At 47.3% G+C, this 23,826-nt stretch overlaps 1 protein-coding gene across 1 annotated transcript in view; it reads right to left on the bottom strand.

Moving 5' to 3' along the window:
- Ccdc38 (coiled-coil domain containing 38) overlaps nucleotides 1–23,826 on the bottom strand; it is a 44,436-nt gene that overhangs the window by 17,623 nt on the left and 2,987 nt on the right. Inside the window, exons 3-11 of the mRNA XM_075954357.1 lie at nucleotides 22,886–23,029; nucleotides 17,688–17,788; nucleotides 16,228–16,393; nucleotides 14,705–14,769; nucleotides 9,768–9,931; nucleotides 9,582–9,662; nucleotides 4,443–4,594; nucleotides 3,612–3,701; nucleotides 230–290 (exon numbers count right to left, since the gene is read on the bottom strand). Coding sequence (XP_075810472.1) covers nucleotides 230–290; nucleotides 3,612–3,701; nucleotides 4,443–4,594; nucleotides 9,582–9,662; nucleotides 9,768–9,931; nucleotides 14,705–14,769; nucleotides 16,228–16,393; nucleotides 17,688–17,788; nucleotides 22,886–23,029 — 1,024 coding nt within the window. The remainder of the gene's footprint in view (nucleotides 1–229; nucleotides 291–3,611; nucleotides 3,702–4,442; nucleotides 4,595–9,581; nucleotides 9,663–9,767; nucleotides 9,932–14,704; nucleotides 14,770–16,227; nucleotides 16,394–17,687; nucleotides 17,789–22,885; nucleotides 23,030–23,826) is intronic.

The raw sequence follows: 23,826 nt of genomic DNA on the forward strand, positions 1-23,826 counted from the left end.
GAGGGGAAATCCCAGGGGTCTGGGATCTGGTGGCTTCTGTGGCTGTGGTCCTACTCAAAGAGCAGAATTTTGGGGCACCACGGGAGTGCAGACTTGGCCACCACTGTCTCCACTGTGTGTGCCCGCAGGCCTGGAGACGAGGTCTCTGTGTTGAGCATAGGTTAAAAAGAGTTATTTTCTAAAAAGCCTTTAATGGTTTCCGTCAGAGTTTAGTAAGTTTATACCGTACTTGAAGAACATGGAGGATTTCTTCGCGTCTGGTCCAAAAGCAGATTTCTTCTGTTCCCGTCCTGTTCAAAATGTCCAGGTGAGGTCCGTGCCATGGGTGATGGGAGAGGGAAAGAAGGAGAACGCTATTAGAGATGAGCCCTGGTCTCTTGGTGTGAGGTACTATGTGCCCGTTCTTTAAAAAAAAAAAAGTTATTATCACAATGGTGACCATAGAGAAAACGGAGCTCTTTTGTTGCACTGAAATGCGTCATGGTTCTGTTTCTCCTATATTAGCAATCTCTAGTTCTGATCACAGGGTTTAAAAGAACTAAGGAAAGAAATAAAAACGATGCTCAGCTCCCTTCTTAACCAGAAGAGACCAGCCTCCTGGTCGTGGGCCTCTTGTACTTACCTGCTCCACCAGTGTTGGCCCAGAGAATCTTCATCCACCTGCCCAGGACCCACCAACATCTTTACGGCTCACCATTATTCTTTTTATTTATGCTGCTTTGAGTCCACAGTGGGCCTCATTCTTGCCACCTACTCCCTGGCAGGCTCCTACTGTGGCCTGGTGGGGGTTACACGCTGGGCCTTTTCCACTGAGGCCTCACTCCCTAGTCCTACTGTGCCACTGTCTTCCTTGTATCGTATGGTACCCTAAGTCTTTAGAAGTGCCTGAATGTAGATGGAAGTTCCTAGCCTGCCCAGCCCCACAGCTGTTCAGTCCCAAAGAAACACACAGAGGCTTACATTACAAACTGTTTGACCTATTAGCTCAGGCTTATTACCAACTAGCTCTTACAACTTAAATTAACCCATAATTCATGTCTATATTTAGCCATGTGCCTTGGTACCTTTTCTCAGTAAGGCATTCTTATCTTGCCTCCTCTGTGTCTGGCTGCCTTTCCTCTTCCCATAATTCTCTTAGTCTGGATGCCCTGCTTGTACTTCCTGCCTAGCTACTGGCCAATCGGCATTTATTAAACCAATACAAATGACAAATCTTTACAGCATACAAGAGCATTATTTCGTAGCACCCACTATTCATTGCCTGCCTTCGATAAATATGCAGTGAATGAAGAAGAGAGGAGGGAAGCAGGGCAAAGATGACGTATCTCATCATACAATGTTTTTGCTTTTAGAACAGTGTCTGAGCACGTTTTACTGAAATCATTTTTAGGAAGTGCTATTCAAACTGAGTAACCACCTACACTCAACATTTCAGAATGTACCATTGAGACTCAGCCCTCCTTTTCCCCATCCCTACACACTACCCCAGATCCCCAAATGGGCAAAGTAATATGGTGTGTGTAGGCTCCAGTTGGCTCATACCTTAAAAAAAAAATCCCACTCTTAACTCTCTGGCAGAATGCATAGCCATCCAGGCTCATATAGCATGATTATTTCTGGGCAGACTAATCTTGCTGCTTTTGCCCTAACCCCAAAATATACCCGCTGCTTAGTGACAAGATCAAGTGGGGAAAGGGGTCCCAAGAGTCGGCCTAGATTGGGGATCACAAACTCAGATGACCACAGCGGGGCAGATGCAGGAAGGAAGGCGGCCTGGTGGGAACTAGAATCACTCAATAGGGAGGACCGTCCCACAGGGAAGGACCATCCCGCGGGGAAAACTGACCCACAGGAAATATCCTTAGAGCCAGGACGTCAGGTCTGGCGGTTTTCAAGGGAACATGGAGATTCAGATATTTTCATGGCATTTGATGGTTTTTAAGTGTTGATTTCCAAGTCAAACAATGTTAAAATGCCGGGTCCAGACCCCTGGTGTGTGGTGGTGACGGAGAGTGCTCAGGGTTGACCGTGGTAGAGCATCCTCAGTAGGTCACTGTCGCCCTCCTGTCTCAGGCTAGGGTAAGGGACTGTCGTTACAGAAGGCAGACTTGAACCAAAGGATTGGGGAGGAGGGATGTAAACGTAGACCATGCTTTCATTTCTCGCAGCCCATACCCAAATAATCACACAGAAACTATATTAATTATAGCACTGTTTGCCCAAAGACTCATGTGTACTCCTAGCTAGCTCTTACGTCTTGAACGAACCCATTTCTATTACTCTATGTATCACCAGGAGGCTGTGGCCCACTAGCAATGTTCTGGCATCTTTTTCCTTCAGTGGCTACTTGGTGTTTCCTCCCCCCACTTTTTAAAATATTTTTAAATTTTTTTAAATTTTAATTTAAATTACAGGGCCAGCCAGATATTCTGATAAGAAATTCACTTTTCCTCAGGAGAAAGGAAATACTTCCGTGCCATTCGCAATTGTATCTCCCGCCTTTTTAAAGGGTTTTCTTTAAAAAAAAAAAAAATTAGGGGCTGGAGAGATGGCTCAGAGTTTAAGAGCATAGCCTGCTCTTCCAAAAGTCCTAAGTTCAATTCCCAGCAACCACATGGGGGCTCACAACCATCTGTAATGAGGTCTGGTGCCCTCTTCTGGCCTTCAGGCATACACACAGATAGAATATTGTATACATAATAAATAAATATTTTTTAAAAAATCACATTACGTAACTGCCTTAAGTAAGATTAACCCTTTATAACACCGAAGAAACCACACCCAGGATAGTCGTTTTGGTAACAGGAACCTACTAAAAATGATCACAGGTCAAATGCATTTTTCAGTTTTGAATGTTCTCACACTGTTCTGGTTAGGAACAATCCAGAAGCCTTCTCTGCCTCCAGCTCCCAACGCATTAGAAGCACACATTTCTCTGACACACCGCACTCGTCTCACAACACCAGGACTCTGGCACTGCTTCATGTTTGCCCGCGTGGAACCTGTTTTCTGTCTGGAGTTCTAAGAGCGAGCTCGGCAAGGAGACACCCCTTCCACCTGGTGTAGTGGCGGCTGCCACCCTTAAATCCTGACTCACGGCACAGGATGGCGAGGACCCGTCACTCGGCTGAGTCTGCTTCCTGCCGAGGATTTCTTAGTCCCAGAGACTAAATGTGTTCCCTGCTTCTACTAGTGAACAGCAATTCTCCCTCCCCTCTCCTCTGTCCCGAGGGAAGCTTCAGAGGGAACCAGCTACTAGATACCCAGGTTGGACAACCAGTTTGCATGTCAGGACCACTACGGACCTCCACCAGAGTTTCCTCTGGCTCCGCCTTGCCCTGGCATAGTTTACCAGCTTTTGGGTCCCAATGCCTATGCTGGGGACTCCAGGGACAGGGGAGGTCTTATCTAAGAGAACATTTAGGATGAGATTCTTGTCTACTTGGACATGTCTTTGCGATAACATCACAAAGAACAGAACGGCTGGCTTTCCGGGATCAGGGGTGATATGGGCATCACTCCCCCACCCCCACTTTTCAGCAGAGCCCCCTTCTAAGTACAGCTTCACTTTGGAGGTTCTGGCCTGCTCCGTCACCGGCCTTAGCTCTTACCTCGGCTTGTATTTCCTGAACTGTGCTCATTGGAAAGAGACAGCCTGTCCAAGTCGACGCTATCTCTTTTACTTGAACTTAACGAGAATCCTAGAAATGGAAAAGGAAAGGAGAAAGAGTATTTGTGGGAAGAGTGTGGGGTACCTCCCCAAGAGCAAAAGCTTTGCCTCTGTGTCACGGCAGAGTTGCCATCAAAGCTTCCAAGGATGGGGATCCCAGATGGGGATCCTGTCTTCTGCAATCTTACAAGGCAGAGGGCGAGGACAGCCCTCTCTACACGGGGAGAACACACACACACAGACAGACAGACAGGGACACGGGTCATCCTTGAATTCCCCAAGAATGCCCCCTTCTTTATTGTGTTCAGGGGCAGATTATATAGAGATAGCCACGCCCCAGCCAAACCCACCAGAAACCACTCTCCTGCCATCAGGAACTCCTGAAGGTCTCGTGCTCAGATCAGCTGTAGGCACTCAGATCAGGGGAGATCAAGTTGTTCAGGATCTGGGGGTCTCACTGCTCCCAACAAGAGGGGGCTCTGTGGTTAAGAGCACTGGCTCCTCTTCCAGAGGACACGGGTTCAATTCCCAGCACCCACATGGCAGCTTACAGCTGTGATTCCAGTTCCAGGGGATCTGACACCCTCACACAGACATACATGCAAGCAAACACCACATAAAAATAAACAAATCTTAAAAAAACATAGGAGGAATCCTTGTCCAACTTTTGACTTTTAAATTCTGACTGTGAAATAAATAACAAACTTCGGGCAGAACACTCTAGAATCAGGGGTTTTCGCTTAGCTTGAATTAAGTAAGATCCAGGACTTACTTTCCAAGATTCTTGGGAGGATGGGGTTACTCTTTGACGCCTGGGCTCTTTTCTGGGATTGCTGCGCTTGCCAGTGTTTCGGGGACAACTTCAGCAGGAAGAACCCGTACTTCATGTACTCCCTGAGGAGGAATTCGGTTTTCGCTATTTCACTTCAAAAGAAACAAGGATGCGGTTAGACAGCTGCGAAAGCATTTTTCTCGCCATCATTTGCTGGCACCGCAGCACAACTTGTAAACATGGCCACAGACGCTGCACTTTTGAAAGATCTGAGCAGAAAGAAACCCAGAGGCTGGTCTTTGCCTGAAACAGCCCAGTGACACGCACATTCGGAGTGGGCGGGCGACAGGCTAGCTCCGCTGGTCTCCCCATCAGAAACATCATCTTCTAGTGAGCTTGGGCCCTATGGGGGAACTGGAAGGTGAAAAAGACTGGGTGTATGAGGGGAAGAAAGGCAACTACCGTTTCACAGAGGCCTGACGCGCGGAAGCAGTGTGCAGAATACCAGACATGCGTTCTTGCACACTCAGCGCAGCATTTAAAAATAGGTCTGTCTTAGCTAGGGTTTCTATTGCTGTGAAGAAACACCGTGACCAAATAGCAAGCTGGGGAGGGAAGGGTTTATGTGACTTATACCTCCAGATCGTAGTCCATCAACGAAGGAACTCAGGACAGGAACTCACACAGGGCAGGATCCTGGAGTCAGGAGCTGATGCAGAGGCCACGGAGGATGCTGCTTGCTGGCTTGCTTTCCCTGGCTTGCTCAGCCAGGACTGCCATTCCAGGGACAGCACCACCCACCATGGACTGGGGCCCCCCCCACTGATCACTAATTGAAAAAGTGCCTTCCAGCTGGATCTTATGGAGGTGTTTCCGCAAGTGAAGCTCCCTTCTCTCTGATGGCTCTAGCTTGTGGCAAGTTGACACACAGAACCAGCCAGAACAAATGACCCCTTGTCAACTCGACACACAAACGCATTACTATTAAGCCACAACCCTTCCTTTCTTATTCATCCCCAAGATCTCATATTAAAATCATAAATAGCTTTAAAAGCCCCCACAATCTTTACTAATTTAACCACATTAAAATTTTAGCCTCTTTAAAATATTCTGTAGAAATCTTTCTTGAATATGGGATTTAAGATGTTTTAGTAGCATAAGGCTTTTCATGACAGCGAGGCGCATCTGCTCCCCGCAGTACCATTCTACTTCAATACCCAGCCTCTTAAAAGTTCGAGTCTTCAACCAGTGGGCTCCTTTACAAACCAAAAGTAAATCAAATACCTTCTTCAAGAGGGAAGAACCAGGGCAACGTCACAATCTGAACCAAGCAAAACCGAACTCCAGCAGTATAAATAACTCAATATTCAGTTATCCGGGATTCACTCCGGATCTTCTAGACTCCGCCAAAGGGCTTGGGTCATTTCTCCGGCCCCGCCCTCTGCTGCGTGCGCAGCGTGTCTTCTAGGATCTGGCTGGCTCCATTCCAGAGCTGCTAACGTTCGTGGTGATCATCCCACCCTACTGGCGTCTCCAAAATCCCGAGGTCTTCTGCTGCCGCTGGCCTGGACATTCACCAATAGCCTCTCGAAGGCTCTCTTCATGGTGCTAAGCCTCAACTTCTTCTTTGCACGACCCCTTCAGTCCTGGGCCTTCAACGTTGGCCTTTCCCTGCCCCTCCCTGTGCTCAGGCTCAGCTGCTCTCCGTGAACCCTTTGTGCCTTCAAAACCAGCGCCACCTGGGTGACACGGACACATTATCAAGTCCTGCTGCCAGCACAAGGTACAATTACGACCGCCTCTGGACACAGCTCCTCTCTGCTCCCAGGAAACACTTCCCGGAGGATTTCACCTCGCCGGTGCTCATATCTCTTCTTAATTCCTTATTAAGAAGATCACTGCTAATTTCTTAGCTCCTGCTGAGCAGCAGCAATGGTCCCAGTAACGTGATTTGCTTCAGTAGTTTCTGGTGTCTTTGTTAATCACGCCTCATTCTTCAACCCCCACTAACAGGAACCATAGACTCTTAATTCAAAATAGCAAATGGCCCGGATAGAGTCTTTAAACTTCTCCCTGAAATTTCACAGGCCAGGCCTCCGTTGTCTGCACTGCTCTCAAATGTTCTTCTCTTTCCAGCTCCCACGGAACACCCCACTGAGGTCTCAACACTCAATGACTTTTCTAATCCTAAATTCCAAAGTCTTTTCCAAATCCTCCAAAAGCAAAACAAAACAAAAAAAAAACAAAAACAACAACAACAAAACCATGGTCAGGTCTGTCTCAGCAATACCCCACTACGCTGCTACAAATTAGTCTTAGTTAGGGTTTCTATTGCTGTGACAAACTACCGTGACCAAAAAGCAAGTTGGGGAGGAAAGGGTTTATTTGACTTACGCTTCTAGATCACAGTCCATCACTGGAGGAACGGGAACTCAAGCAGGGCTGGAGCCTGGAGGCAGGAACCCATGCAGAGGCCACGGAGAGGAGCTGCTTACTGGTCTGTTTTTCCTGGCTTGCTCCGTCTGCTCTTTCTTACAACCCAGGACCACTGGCCCCGGGGGATGGGACCACCTACCATGGGTTGGGCCCTCCCCATTGGTCACTAATTGAGAACACGCCTTACACCTGATGTTACGAGGCATTTCCTCAGCTGAGGCTCCTTCCTCTGATGACTCCAGCTTGTGTCAAGCTGAAACACGAGACCAGTCAGTACAGCGTCCTTGGAACCAGAGCGATGGAGCATAGATTAAGAATGCGTACAGCTCTTGTGGGTTAGGTCCCAAGTTTAATTCCTCGTGCCTATGTTGGGTGGCTCACACCTGCCAGGGAGATCCAATGTCTCCGTCTCCACCCTGGCAGACGCTTGTACTAGTGCACATATCCGCAAACACAAATCTGTCTCACTTTGGATTTCTATTGCCGTGAAGAGACACCATGACCGTGGCAACTCTTATAAAGAAAACATTTAATTAACAGAGGGCTCATTTACAGTTTCAGAGGTTCAGTCAGTTGTCACCCTTGCAGAGATCATGGTGGCATGAGGGTGGAGACGGAGCTGAGACTGCTGTTACATCTTGCAGGCAACAGAAAATCAACTAACACACTGGGTGGTATCAAGCACTAAGAAACTTCAAAGTCCACCCCACGGTGACACACCTCCAAAGAGTGCCACCCCCTGTGTGATTATGGGGGCCACATATATCCAAACTACTACAACACCTAATTAAAACTAAATCTTTAGGGGCTGGAGAGATGGCTCAGTGGTTATGAGCACTGACTACTCTTCCAGAGGACCTGGGTTCGATTTCCAGCCCCCACTAGGCAGTTCACGACTGTCTGGAACTCCAGTTCCAGGGGATCTGACACCCAAGGCAAAACAGCAAAGTATATAAAATAAAAATAAACTGAAAATCTTTTAACAACAGATGTTGTTATTTTCCTCTTAGGAAAAAAGAAATAGATTACTGGTATCCTTCTAGCAATGACAGACGTCTGACAGACGCCTGTATTTTCACCACCATTACCTAGAGTCTTGGGCTCTCTGCTTTCCCCCAGCTTCGTACTGCTCTACTCGTCTTGTTTCAAACAGATGCACACGCAGAGTTGAAAACAGAACAGCAAGGCCCAAGCCACCGTCCTCATTTAGAACTTCATTAGTTCCCTTCTCACGGCTGCATCGTCTCAAACGCCCAGCCTCAACCCTTCATCCTTCAGCCCCGCATCCGTGGTCTCTAAGGGTGAGCACCCAATTCCTCATGTTCAGTAGTTGGGAGCTGGTGGGAGCCCCTCATTCCTCCTCCCAGAGTGTCACAGAGATCGTGCGGTAAACGTTGGCTGGGATTGCACACCTTCGATGGAAAGGTATCCAGAGAAAGTCCTTTCTCCTTTTCAAAGACTTTCCATTCTCGAACCATCTGACCACAAAAGGAAGGGGCCCCCATTGGCTGGTTCTACACATGTGCCTGCTCCGTCATCTCGTTTACTCTTCTAGAAGGGTGAGACCCAGGCACTGAGCAAGGTCTCTGGCAAGGCTGTTTAGAGGTGTAACCAAATGGGCACTATGCAGAGCCTAGTAGTTATACGAGCACTCTGGCCTCTACTCAGGTTCCTCATGGAACCAGATGGACAGGGTAATGGACAATTATGTATTATTTATTAATGAATATATTGCATATAATATATAATGTCATTATATAATCATACATTAATATTAACTGATAGATTAATGGACAAATATATGTATATGGATAGGGTCATCTAAATGGTCCTGGTAGTGTACCCCTGAAATCCCGCTGACTAGGAAGCTGAAGCAAGGTATTGAAGGTTTGCTGGAACAACAGAGTGAGTTCCAGCCCAGCCTGAGCAATATAGCAAGGCACAATTTAGACATGGAAAGTAAGAAAAACAAATGCTGGGGACGTAGCCAAGAACTTCATACCTGGGGAAGTGGGGAGGGGTCTCCTATTATGAAGCACCTTCAACCTTAGACTTTTAAGTAGAAGAGGTGACTAGAGCCAGAATCTGTTTGAAACACATATTTTGGATTATGAACTTAGGGTCTCAAGTGATCACAAGAGTCTTTTAGATATTAGATATTGAAACTCATTCAGCCGAGTTTCCTTGAACACAGAAGGTCCGAGAAGGGACGACTGAGCACATAATAATATGAGCCCCATCCCTGCTCCTGTGGTTTTTCTCCATACAGAGCTTACATTTATTAGTGCCATGAGATTCTGCTCTGGACTTTGAGGACAAAAACTGCCAACGATGAATGCAAGCTGATGGTCAACTGCATCCCAGCTGAGATGTTGAATGTGGGTGAAGGGGGTGAAGGGTTTCTTACAACGAGCAAACAGGAGGCACATAGAAAAAAACACCTTATTTACTCCTGACATTGTTTTTCTTCTTTTCAGCTAACTCCTCTACTTCTGCATCTACAACTGAGAGAGCCTTTTAGAGAGAGGTTATGCTCTGAAATCTAGACAGGCGCAATCCTTGACAGCCATGTCATTCGCTTTAAAATCTGTTCATATTGAGTTACCTGTTGGTAAGGAATAATATTCCCACTTGGCCTTTGCCAGGCACAAGAAGTCACGATAGGACATGGGAACGGGCTGAGGAATATGCGGCCCCTCTCACCTCTTTATCGCGTGGACTTCCATGCTTGCTTTCTTGAGCTCTGTTGTCATCTGGAGTTTGTTTAATGTTTCTTGTGCTGCCCTGAAAGGGAACGCGCATCTATTAGTTATTCATTTATTTTCTGAAAAACTGAAACAAGCAAGCAAAGACTCGGGGGGGGGGTACGGCTAGGGTGGAGACACTAACATTTTAAGAGCGTCTACAGATCTCTGGTCATTTTCACGGAGGAACTCTTCAAAGGCTACGGCGTCAGCTTGGAGCTTTTTCTCGGCTTTCCTGAGTTGATTCTCCTTCATGACTATGAGCTTTTCAAACCTTTGAATTGTGTTTTTCTTGGTCGACACTGCGTACTAGGAATATCGAAAGCAAGAGCGGGTCAAGAACATTCCGTCATGTGTTACCGATAGGTTTCAACAGAACCTCTGAAAAGGCTAGGGAGTGGGTCCTGCTGCAAGATGGCCACTTTCTTTAGAAGTAATAATGACGTGCACAGAGCTGGGACTTTATCTCATGCTGGAAGACTGCTTTGCGGGCAGTCAGGGAGGGAAGTGAAGTCTTCTTACTAGTGTTCATGAAGAGACTTTGTGTTCTTCTAAAATGGCTGCCAAAACACAGGTGTTTTTCAAAGAGCAGGTCCATCTGTTACCCAGGATTTGGGGCCACAAAGAAACCAGGCTGTCTATAGCTCCCAGGCCCCCCCATCTTTTCCTCTGACAGGAGAAGTAAGTTTCAACTTGGGGTGCAATGATGAATTTCTCCAAGTTGGCCTGAGGGTGTGGGTTATTCAACCAAACCCAGAGAGATCTGTTTAGATTTTCAAGTGTGAATTTTGACAACTACCTTTTTCTTTTTTTAGTACAGCATATGAGATCTGATGCCACATGGACTTGTCCCCCTTCCCCTTTGTATGCATGTATATATTGTAGGAAGATTCTACTGTGGCAGGTTTCAAGTGTTAATACCCCCGCTAGACACCCATGTTAGAAAATAAAAGCCCAACGCCAGGAGTGTGCTACTCTTTTTGAGCTGTTGATCACTGGGGTCTCATTGACCCCTCAAATATTATGGGCTATTGCCGTTGCCCTTGGTTACCCTCCAGAACTAAGTCCCTGTGTTAGCTAGGTTGTTGTCAACTTGGGACAAGCTAGAGTTATCGGAGAGGAGGGAATTTCAATTGAAAAAAAAAAAAGGTTCCCTAAGATTGGCTTGTGGGCAAGCCTATGAAGCATTTTCTTGATTAATAATTGACATGGGAAGACCCAGATGACTGTAAGTGATGTCACTAAAAGCAGTGAGAGCGGGAACTCAAGCTGGGCAGAATCCAGGAGGCAGGAGCTGATGCAGAGGCCGTGGAGGATGCTGCTTACTGGTTTGCTTCCCGTGGCTAGCTCAGCCTGCTTTCTTATAAAACCCAGGACTACCAGCCTGAGGGTGGCCCCACCCAAGACAGGCTGGGCCTTCCCACACCAATCACACGTCAATCACTGATTAAGAAAATGCCCTACAGGCTTACCCACAGCCAGATTTTATGGAGGCACTTTTTTCTGTGACTCCCTCCTTTCGCATGAGTCTAGCATGTGTGTCAAGTTCACATGGAAGCAGCCAGCATAAGTCCTAATGTCATATTGCTATCCCAGAGATCAGTGCGCCTCTCAACTGTCATCAGAGAAGCGACTTCTTATAATAGACAGTGATAGACATGGAGACCCACAACTGGTCAACGAGCTGAGAACAAGAGACTATGGAATTCTCAGCCTTGAATAGAACATCTGTACGACGTTGATTTCCCCAAAGCTCAGGGATCATTGTGCAAGAGCGGAAACATTGTAAGAGCCAGCGGTGTAGATGATGTCAAAAACACAGTGTTTTCCAGACACAACTGGCAAAGCACACCTATGGACTCCCAGCAGTTGCGACAACAGGCACAAGACATTTGCAAATGCAAACAAACGCACAACCACTGCATGGAGGACCGGAGCTCCAGGGAGAGGGATTCTTCTTTAAAGGTGTGACTCTTGATCAGTCAACCATATCCAGGGCAGGCCCCACATCCAAGAGCAGTTGAGCAAAACAAATCGGACTCAACAGGTTTAAAGCAAAAAAGGAAAGACGGTGAAAGTGGAGGAGTAAGGGGGTGAAAGCTGGTCTGGAATGAGTTGGGGGGTGTGACATTATCAAAACCCATTGTGAGAAAGTCTCAAAGGATAACAGTCATGCTACTGAAAAGGATAAATTCTGGATATAGGCAAATGCTCTTTCCACGTTGGTTGAGATGATTCCATGGCTTTCCATTTCTAATCTGTTGCTACGTATTGTACTTAGCCATTTTCAAATGTTAAGCTGCTTTTACATGCTTAGGATAAGCCCCAATTAGCCATAATGGATTATCCTTTTCGCGTATTATTGGATCTGTTAAAAATTGCTTGGAGTGCTTGCCTCTACCTTTCTTCCTCTTTAAACATTTATTATATTTAGTTGGTTAGTTGGTTAGTGTAAGTGCATGGGGCAGGGACACATGGGGGTCAGAGGACAACTGGGAGAAGCTGCCCCTTCCTCCATGCAGGTCGCAGATACTGAGCTCAGGTCACCAGGCTTGGAGCATGTGCCTTTGCCCACTAGGCCATCCTGTGCACTAGTTCTTGTCATACCGAGTGCTGGGAATGTGCCTCCTTCTTACTCAATTTTATGTAATGGGGTCTGTAAAATTAGAATGGTTTTCTCTTAAAATGTCTGGTACACTTAGCTCGAGAATGTGGGTTTTTTTCTTTCTTTTGCCAACTAGCACAATTTTTATAATGTTATGAAGTTGTTTATCTACGTTCTCCTTGGATAAGCTTTGTTAAGCTTGTAACTTTGCAGAAATTCATTCCATCCATGTCAAATTATTGACATAAAATCATAGTATACAAATCACAATACAGGAGCACTTACATTCTAAATGAGGCTTTCACACCCTAAGTCTGCCACAAATGAAACCTTTAAAAAGGAAGGGGGGCACTGGAGAGATGGCTCAGAGGTTAAGAGCATTGCCTGCTCTTCCAAAGGTCCTGAGTTCAATTCCCAGCAACCACATGGTGGCTCACAACCATCTGTAATGGGGTCTGGTGCCCTCTTCTGGCCTGCAGGCTAGAACACAGACAGAATAATGTGTACATAATAAATAAATATTTTTTAAAAAAGGAAGGGGTGGGGGCAGAGAAAAGGGGGTGAAAGGAACAAGGCAAGATGCCATGGGACCAATTCAGTTTTTGGAAATTTAGTGACTCATCTCCAAGTCCACCCTCACTACTGACACCAACAGCAAATTTGAGCCCCTCAAGTAGTCTCAGGTTTCTGGGACATCTCACAAAACCCCTGGGTCAGAAGAAGAGGCCCCCTGAGGTAAGGTTTAGAGCAGTGCCTCTCAGCCCCCCCTAATGCTGAGGCCCTTTAACACAGCTCCTCATGCTGGGGTGACCGCCAACCACGGAGTTATTCCACTGCTCCTTCATCACTGCAGTTTTGCTACCGTTGCGAATTGTAATGTAAATATCCGACATGTGACCCCCAAGGGGTCGTGACCCACATACTGAGAACCACGGTTTAGAGATGCTCCAGATACAAAGCTTCTTCGGGGACCCCCTCCCCCACGGAGCTGGCCTCCGTTTCCATTCCTGCACCTGTAACGATAAACATGGCTATAGCCAACTAGGGAATCAACTGAGCCTCAGTTTCCAATGACGCTTCGTTCCACAGACATGATTGATTGACTGACCTGTCTTCAGTCCCCAGACCTCTCGGTATGACCCCAAACCTCCACAGTGTTGGTTTTTCTGGCATGGTCATCCTAAGACTGGTAGGCGTGGCCACCTTCACCTTAAAGACATCTTTAGGAGATGTGACATTGGTCCTGCCTTCTAGAAAACAAGACCAGAGCCAGACATTTCTTGGGCAAGGTCAGTTTTTTTTTTCCAGCAACAGTTTGAGCGATAAGTTGACTTGATTCTATCACTTGGGGAACATGTTATCAACCTGCTTGGGGGGGGGGGGTTAGAAAAAAACACCAGAGCAGTGGACAAAGCCCATTTACTATAACCACACTAAAATCCTAGAGAAACTGCCAAGTGCCATCTCCGGGTACCTAGCCAAGACATTAGCTCCATCCTCAAGGTTTCATGCTGAGGACAAAATCCCAGGCAGGAACTGATATTAGCAAACAAAGGCGTGGGGTTCTCGTCACAGCCGTAGGCTATAGCTTATGGGAGCTCTGTTGACTGAAGCTGGTCTCATAGGAAAGCATCCCTGTATCCCAAAATGTGTGCTATGAAATTAGGAAAGATCAGATATATTTTCCCTTACTCATTAGCGTTCAAGACCTTAACAGAAACAGACTGTCGTGAGTACAGTGTCTCCGCTCTATCCGTGGTAAATTAACATGGATATATGACTAATAAAGAATATTATTGTCATGTGACCTGGGTTCAGTTCAAGGTTACTGATGACAGGATAAAAACCCTCTGTTATTTTATAAGACGCTTCCAGATCTTCCCTGGTTGGCTAGGCTGTGTGTTTATTGTTACAGCTGCAGCCGGTACCACAGGTGGACTCCACAGAGCTGAGGGGCTGGTTGACCAAACACCTTTGCTCGTGCTTCTAAACCCTGCCTCGTGGGGGCTCTTCCAGCTGACTTTAATATTTCCTTTCCTTGTAACAAGTCATTTCTCTCTGGTATAGAGACAGCTGGGAGATTCCAGAATGTTCTGGTTTCCATCATAGTCAACACGAATATCAGAAAATTCTAAGTCAAATGGGCTTCTTGAGGGCTATTGGGGCTATTCTCGGACTGAAGGGAGAAAGAGCTAATGGGGCTCAATGTCCTCTAGAAATACAATCCACTTCCTGAGTTACTAGCATAGATTATTTAAATATAAGTTCTCCAATGGGAGGGAGTTTGGTAATGACCTAGCACATAATAAATACTCAATAAATATCGTTCAAGAGAATAAGCGTAGGAAGGAGCCACTCTGTTCAGCCAATAATAGATTTAGAACACGTTATGGAAAAACACAGCGCCAGGCTAAGTATCTGACAAGGCTATGCAAGAAGCCTCCTGGTTAACAGGAGAAAAATGTTACATTTAATACCTCCAGTAGAAATCTGTCTCTCTGGTCATTAATAAACTCGTGCACAGTCCTCTTTCTGTCCGCGCCTGGAGAGAACATGGAAACAGACATAGGTTTAGTTGGCTAGCTCTCAGCGACACCGCACAGAACGCGAGCTGGCCAAGTCATCATATATGCTGTGCATCCAGACAGTAGGGTTTCCCGGGCACTCCAGAGCTGCCGCAAGAATGGCTACCCCTTATTGTGTATCTTCGAACAGTTCGGAGGGCTGGTTAGGGATTTTAAACATGTGTGAAACCGATGGAATCTGGTACAGAATGAAGTCTCTCGCTAACGACATAGACAGAAAATACTGCCCAAACAGGCAATGGGTCTCTACCGCCCTGGGGGGCTACGTCTCTCCAAAGGTGCCCTGGTTCCCACCTCTAACTAGGAGAGAAGAGTAAGCCTGCTCTCTCTTTGTGCCTCAGTTTCCTCGTCTGTGTGAAAACTGTTTTTCTACCCTCAGCTCATGGTCGTTGCCGTGTTCTGGCCATGAAAACAGGCATGGAGCGATGTGGCTTCCAAGAAGAAGCTTCACGAGCCCTGAGTTGCAGCCCCTGAGATATTCTAGACAGCGACCATTCCTTCGGCCGGGACCCAAAGGGAAAGTGACCGAGAAGTAAACCTCTGGGATTGGAAGCCCCTGAAATTTCAACATGGCTTGTATTTGTTATGAAAGCACAGGGTGGCCCCTGTAAGAACATCCCTCTTTCCCACAGCGGCATTGGGAAAAGGAAACAGGGCCGCAGAATATAAAACACACAGTAGTTTCTCGATAACTATTAGCGGCTATTGTTCAGACAACGCACTTGGAATGAATCGTTTCGGTTTTTGCAATCAATCATAAAAGCAGTACTAATTATAACAGTCATTAGCTAATATCCATTGGGAGGTAGTTAATGGAGTCAGGCAGGCTTGGACTCGAACTCTGCATTTGCTTAGAGATTTGGGGTGCCTCAACCTCATTTGAGCCATTTTCATCTGCTTTGGGCAAGTTCCCCCATGCAGCTGCAGGCCAGCAATAAACACTTTCTTTTTGGCTTTAAGAATATCTGTGTCGGCAGGTCAGTGGAGGCTTTAATTCCAGCAGAGGCGGCGGGGGGGGGGGGGGGGATATCTCTGAGTCTGAGGCCAGCCTGGTCTACAGAGTGAACTTCAGAACATCCAGGGTCACACAGAGGAACCCTATCTCCCCATCAAACAAACAGAGTCCGTGATGCGCCCTCTGGTGGTCTTATCTCGAAATAGCTTGCTGTCTCTCACCACCAGTAAATTTCCCCAACCTATGACGCACGCATTTTATTTGTTTTTGTTTTTCGAGACAGGGTTTCTCTGTGGCTTTGGAGCCTGTCCTGGAACTAGCTCTGTAGACCAGGCTGGTCTCGAACTCACAGAGATCTACCTACCTCTGCCTCCCGAGTGCTGGGATTAAAGGCGTGCGCCACCATCGCCCGGCCTGACGCACGCACTTTAAAGCGAAGAGAAGAGTAGCGTGGACTTACCTTCTGTCAGTCTGAGAATAAGAGTGGGGTCTAGCCCCAGGTCTTCGTAGGAGCCGCCGCCTCCTTCCGCGTAGAACGTCAGCTGGCTGAGGTGCGAGCGGCTCTTCATGCGAGATGAAAACGTCGACTTCTGGTGGATTTTCATGTTGCGGCTCATGAGTCTTTCCTGCCCAAGGCGCAAAAGTGCAGAAGGAGCTTTGGTACCGCAAAGAACTACATTGTTACGATCGATCAGGATCGTAGGCAAACAGCCAAGACGTTTGGCCTTAGGCAGCCTGGGAGCTGCCCTGGAAGCCGTGAGCACGGCATCCCTTTCCTTGTTAGGTGGAGACGAGGAAGACCGTGTTTGAAAGGTGGGGCCTTCAATAAACTACCTCCGAGACAGGAAAACGCCTTTCCAGGGAAATCCCAAGAGGTTAGCTTGTCGGGACTGGAAACACAAGAGGGGACCCAGCTCCACCGGAGGTGGTGAGAGCCCACCCCTTGGGTTTCCTTCAGGTTCTTTCAGTTTAATATTATGTTACACTCAACAAAGGCTCGCCAACACCTGGAGAAAAGCCAGACCAGATGAAGATACGGCAGCGTTTCTAGATTACTCATTTCATGTAGGGTTAGGAGGGTCCTTTAACCAGTGACCCTTGGGAAGAAAATGTGAACCTCAGGCTCACTGCTGATTAAACTTCACTGCAAATTACTCTAAAAATGATCCTCTTCCCCTCTCCACCCTTTCTCTCTTCTCTTCTCTTCCTGAAGCACGTATAGACTTGTTTATCCATAACTGCTTTGACACCTTTGGGGTCATTCCTAAGGACTCGACTCCTATCACTACAGTGACTTCTCTGTCTCTCCCTCTCCCGTCCTCTCTTTTCTCAACAGGGCAGACCGCTCTTTCTCCTTTACAAGTCTCTGATGCTCTGACCTGTCTGTCAGTTCTAAGGTGTCACCCGTGGTGAGACGCACTTTTATTTTGTGTCTGGCCAATGATGCACGACATGCCATCTGTGCAGGCTAGTCCCGGTTTCAGAAATGTAATAATATGCAAAGTGTGTGTGTGTGTGTGTGTGTGTGTGTGTGTGTCAGACCTGTGAAGTAGGGTGGACCCTGCCTGTCCCTCTAGCGGGTACCGGCGTAGCTGCCTTCCCCCACTAGGTGGCGCTCTCTGAAGGTCCCTGCTTACCCCTGCTCTCTGCATGCCCAGTCTTCCCAGAATGGTCCGGGTGACCACATACCAGGAACATCAATATCTTTTTTTTTTTAAGTCCTAATTGTCCTATAACCCACTTTGTAGACCAGGCTGGCCTCGAACTCACAGAGATCCGCCTGCCTCTGCCTCTCAAGTGACATGCGTCACCCAGTCCGGCCCTAAGACCGTGTCTTAACCCACACAAACTGATAAGAACTATGGCTCAAAGCACGTGACCCTAACCTTTGTGGGACCCTGAGCTTAATAGGAACCTTACCTTTTTCTTCGCGGACACCTCATTTTCTTTGAAAAGGAAGAGATCTTTGAAAAAGATCTTGTAGGGTCGTTCCTTTCTGATTGCATCATCTTTTATTCTATCTGAAAGTAGAGAAAGAGAGGGGAGAAGGAGGTGAGGGAGGGAAGGAAGGATTTGTTAGCTCATCTAATAAGTAACTAGGCTTATTAAGTCTCCCATCTGCTGGGATAGGGAAACGGGACACAAGGGTCTCTGAGGAGGTGGAGCGTAGATGCATCCTGCCCTCCAGCTGAAACTGGAAATATTTGACCAAGGGAGGGTCGTGCCTGGTAGAAGCAAGACAAGTTGTGGTTGATGCCTCGGAGGCCCTGTGGGGTTCAGGGGTGTCAAGAAAGCAGGGGGGATGTTGCAGGCCTCATAATAGATAGAGCAGAGACAGCTCTAGGTGGCAGAGGGTGGGCCTGGGAAGAGCAGGAAAGTGGGAATGTGTCCCATCCATGCTCGACAGATTGGGGCTGATACTGTCAGCCTGCCTGGGCTCTGGCCTTCACACTGGGCTGGGCTCTACCACCAGCTTTTCTGAGTCTCCGGCTTGCAGTGCTCTCTATAGTGACACGAGCCCCGTTTATCCCAATACTTTGCCTTCCCACTGATGCTGTATTCTGGATCAAAGACCATGAGCTTGCCTGAGCCCATCCTGTGTCCCCTACCACAGAGCAAGGATGGATCCCAGATACCCAATGGGCCTGCTGATACTAATTTGAATGCTCAGAGGAAAGTAATTGGCAGGTTAGGTTTAGGCCACCCACATACTCTTCCTCTCTGGTCTCCTATAAGACTACTAGTTGCATTTTTTTGGGAGCACCGTTTTGATTTTTGTGACAGTCTATCAATGCAGCCCCTGGCTATTGTAGAACATATAGACCAGGCTAATCTCAGATTCATAGAGACCTGCCTGCCTCTCCCTCCCAAGTGCCAGGATTAAAGGCTTGCACCACCATAAACGGCATTTGAGATGGACCATAAATCCACAATATTTTCTTTTGTTTATTTTCCTTTTCTTTTTGAAAACATGTTCCTATTTTCAGGTTCTGGGTAGACTGATCTTTGGGGGCGAGATAAAAACTGCACCCTGAATAACACCGTACCCGCAAGGTCCACTAGAATCCACCCTTAGCCTCCTGCCCAATCCTACTGCAGGCTATAGAGCAACGTGAACCTTGGATCTACAGCTTGTCACTTGGGCATCTGAGGCATTCGCTGCACCCAGGTTACTCCAAGCTCAGCTGTGTTTTCCTCCAGGCTGCTCTGAAGAGCCACGTCATGGCTAACAGTCTTGCGGGGCTTGACTGTTAGTGTCCTGTGGAGGCCGTGGCAGGACAACAAAACCCCTTGGTTGGGAATTCTAGAGATGGGGAGCCTAAAATAAGACCCCTAACAACGAGCTACAAGGGGGTGGGTGTCTCGGCAGGCTCTAGGTAGGATCTGTTTACACCTTCTGCCTACATGCTCTGGCTTGCCGCCCCTTCATCCACCCTCGGGTTCCACTGTCAACACTGCCTTCCAGGTCTAAGACACACCTGCCTCCCTCCTGTGCAGACTTTTGGGTTATCCCAGACCCATTAGATAATCCAGAATATCCTTCCCAAGTCAAGCTCCTTAACCACATTTTAAAAGTTTCTTTTTTATCAAGCAAAGTAACATATTCACAGGTTCCAAGGCATGTAACGTGTGCGTATTTGGGGACTACGAGTCTGTCTGTGACACGCAGACTTGTTCCCTTCTTTGTTTGTTCCCTTTCTGCTTACCTGGTTCTAATTCAGTCATTCATTCCTGAAGGGTCTCTGCTGTGCACCACGCAACACACACTAGTGAACAAAATAAAGACTCTGCCCTTACACTGCGTTGAATTGGTAGGCGGGAGGGAGGGGTAACAGATAAAAAATACACATAACAAGTAAGGGGTTTTATAATACAAGTAACCCTAGCCCTGACCAAAACTTCTCAGCAGGACGTACAAATCCTTTTTTTTTTTTCTTATGCTGGCATGTAGCTTTCTCCCTTGCTCTCTGGCCAGCACAGAGCCCAATAGTACCAGGCATATAGCAAGAACACATTGATTGCTTGATTCTTACCTCCAGAACTCAATGTCTGAAAAAACTGGGATGTCATTTTGTCTCCTGGTCCTGTCCAAAGAAAACGAAATACACCATTTAAAAACCCTTCAGACTCAAGCGAATAGACTCCACATAAAATGTATATTCCCAGAATAAAGTCATAAATGGTCTGTCTATAGGGGCTGGACCCACAACTCATCCACTGAGAGCTTGAACCGCTCTTTCAGAAGAATTGAGTTGGGATCTCAGCATCCATGTTGGGCGATTTACAACAGCCTGTAGCTTCAGTGTCACAGGCTCTAGCGTTGTTTTCTGGCCTCTTTAGCCACCTTCATTTACAGGCACGCATGCACGCGTGCGCTCATACACACACACACACACGCAGGCACACACTTAAAAACAAAAGAAATATTGCAACATTTAGGTTGTGAGCCTATCCTTTAATGACTGATCCATTCCTCCAACCTGAAAAGCAAAGACAATTTTTTAAAAACAAAACAAAACTTGTATACACTGCATAGATGTGACTAAATTCAGCTGCCAGCGGCTTCTCAGCAACTTTCCTGGCTTCTAAAACCATGACCACACAGACTCCTGTGCCCAGCAGTTCCAGTTCTAGGAATTCACACTCCGGAAAATAACCAACCCTGAAAGCAAAAACGCCATATGCGCCAGAGTGTGTGTTTGGTACCATTTAATAACTTGGAGGGGCTGGAGAGACGGCTCAGTGGCTGCTCTTCCAGAGGTCCTGAGTTCAATTCCCAGCAACCACATGGTGGCTCACAACCATCTGCAATGAGATCTGGCGCCCTCTTCTGATGTGAGGGCATACATGAAGGCAGAATGTTATATACTTAATAAATAAATCTTTAAAAAAAATAACTTGGAATAGCTGTGGCTCACCATAAGCTAAACTGTCACGTGATCTTTAGCATGATGTTGGGGTCACTCTTTACTTGGCGCCCCTTATTGTTAAGTCAAAAAAAAAAAACTAGGGCAGTTGGGATGACTGAAAAGATAAAGACGCTTTTCAGCAAGCCGGACAACTGGAGTTCGAATCCCAGGAACGATATGACAGGACAGAGGTGAGTCCCACAGGTTGCCCTCCCACTTCCACACAGGTGCACACGCAAAATCAACCAACCAACCAACCAACCAACCAACCAACCAACCAATATGCTTCCAAGGTGTAGGGATGGTGTGGGTAGAGAAAAATGTGTGTAGTGTCTGGGTATCCCAACACTGGTGAGGCAGAGTCTGTGGCAACAGATTTACCACTCTCTCCTTCCACTCGGGCCAGGCTCGGGGTGAGGCTGGGTGAGAGGCACTTACTTCAGCTGTCAAAGAATTGCCAAAAAATAAAATTATAAAATAAAAAGTGAAAACAAAAAAAAATTGAGAAAGCAGCTCAGTTGTGGAGATTAATAACATGCTAATGATACATATATTTAAATCTCACATAAATACAGGAAAATTGACGGCAAATTGATGGGTTTCTGGAAGCCCCAAAGCACCTGCCTTTCCTTCTGATTTTTTTTCCTGAATGACTAAGGGGGTCTGAGGACGAACAAAGGGAGGTAGAAGAAACCCAATCAGCTTCACCCAGGAACAGGGCAATGTCCTGTGTAAAAGAAAAACCATGGTAGCTAAACGAGAGTTCTGTGCTGAGGAAACTGACTGCCCTGGAAAGCAAATGCTTGGAAATGCATGTCTTCAGGTCACAGCTGACTTCTAATGCAGTGGTCCTCAACCTGTGGGTCGCGACCCCTTGACAGGGTCAAGAAACCCTGTCATAGGGGTCACCTAAGACCATCAGGAAGTATGATTCATAGCAGCAGCAAAATTACAGTTATGAAGTAGCAATGAAACCAGTTGTATGGTTGGGGATCAGCACAACACGAGGAAGTATATTAAGGGGTCGTGGCCTTGGGAAGGTTGAGAACCATGGCTCTAAAGGCTAAGAAACACCAAGAGCTCAGAACTTCCTGCTGCTTACAGCTGAGGAGTGGGATGAGGGGCCATCATCCTTTAGAGGTGGTACAGGTGAGCCGATGAAGAACGTGGAGTCTTCTTACACTCACCAACCTCCCCACCACTGAAAAGGGACGATAACAGTAGCGTCCTTACAGGGTTCACAAGTTAACGCTTCCAGTCCGTGGTAGCCAAGTGCGAACGAAGGCTCACGTACACGTGTGCACATGGAGAAGAATGTCCTAAGAAGATGGCGGGTGTGTCTGATGTGTGTGTGTGCGTGCATGCGTGCGTTCATGTGTGCGTGCATGTGTGTGTGCGTGTATGTGTGTGTGTGTGTGTGTGTGTGTGTGTAAGGAGGTCCGTGGTACTTGGACACAGCAAACAAAGGGATGATGGATAGATGAAGCCAGGGAGAAACAAGGAAGCCAAGTTCTAGGTTATGAAGCATGGGCAAGTTTTTTACCCCGAGAAATGGGGAAATAATTGGTCAGTGACTCACTCTGACTGCTGAGCTAAGGAGGAACCATAAAATTTGGCTCAATTCACACAGAGAATTCTTAGGAGTCAGCAGGGTCCCTTGGGAAGGTAGTAGAAGCACGAGAATTCTAGGTATCTTTTACAAGCACCTAGCGGCCTCGCTGGTGGCACAGATGTAGCGTGTCAAACAGAGAGCCGAGGCCACGAACAGAGGGAGACAGAGAAGATTGGGGCAGGGGCAACTGGGCAGTGCAGAGCTTCTGTTTGGAGCGTGGCCCATTCAAGGCATCCATCGGGGCACCCAAGGGGCACAGGGACATGATATACTGGTATTCAAAGGAGCACCACGCTGGCTTATCCGGTCACTCCTCCAGCACACAATCCTACGCAGTCACATTCTTATTCTTGGATGAACAGCCTCCCAAGGACAGCGGGAAAGCACAGGGGAAACCACAGCCCCAGCGGCCGGGAGGTCTGACTCCAGATGCACTCTTAAACCTAAGCCTGGAACTAGCCCCAAGTCCCTTCCTTCCGCGTAGATCCTTTTACACGACGGCTCTTACACAGCACGCGCTTGTGGGAGGTGAGTGGGAACTGATGACTCCTGTGTGCTCCGATGTAGATAATTGTCTAGGTCTGTCTCTGCCGCACCCTGTCGTCGGGGCAACAGGCCTTTGTGAGACACCTTGAGTGACGTCCCTGAAGCCCGGTTGGACTGGCAGTGCAAATCCACGCGCAGATTCTCTATTTTTAAGACTCTCGGGAAGTGAGTTTCATAGGTCCAACCATAGAGTTCTAGATTAATTTCAAATACAATTAGACAGAGCGTTCATTACCAGACACTCACTGCTGGAAGCAAGCCTACATTGAGATTTCATAACTATGCCTATAACCCAGTGAAAATGAATTTTCAGATTCCCTGGTGCATGATGAACATACATATTACATAGGTTGTATTTTAAAGCATATGTATCAGCATATATACGTACCCAGACACACCCTGTGTGTGTCTCCCCCACATTCATATAAGGATCAGATCAATTCTCCCTGACCCAATACCTTTCCAGGTTTCTCCCCACCCACCTTGGGCAAATGCTAGGAGGAAAAGCTGTGAACTGTGGCCTTGAATGGTGTGGCTCTACCTGAGCCAGCAGTTCATTGTTTGCCCAGAGGCCAGGGACCCACAGGTCCTTGGCCTACTCTCCGGGCTGCCTCTTTTAATTAGGTCAGAACTGGGGCAGAAAGATGAGGAAATGCCTGTCAGCCTGACCTCTTCGCCCCGCTGGCGTCAGGCTCGGTGCTCGTGTGTGTGGACTTTTCTGGTGACGTTTCTGATGGCCCCTCTGGCAAACTGAAACGCTTAACTAAGGGTCATGGGTCAGGTGGAAGGAAGGCTAGTGGAAGGGAGTCCCCATGTGTGTCAGGTGGTGTGAGAGCAACTTCGGAAAGTCAGCGTTATGGGGTTGCTGCTCAGCACTAAGATTTTTGGAGCTTTCAAAATAGTTTTAAATGGCGCGCACACATGCATGTGTGTGTGTGTGTGTGTGTGTGTGTGTGTGTGTATGCGTGTGTGTAGTGTACACAAGCGCAGT

The sequence above is a fragment of the Microtus pennsylvanicus genome, chromosome 20 (genome assembly GCF_037038515.1).
Source record: "Microtus pennsylvanicus isolate mMicPen1 chromosome 20, mMicPen1.hap1, whole genome shotgun sequence".
Taxonomy (NCBI): domain Eukaryota; kingdom Metazoa; phylum Chordata; class Mammalia; order Rodentia; family Cricetidae; genus Microtus; species Microtus pennsylvanicus.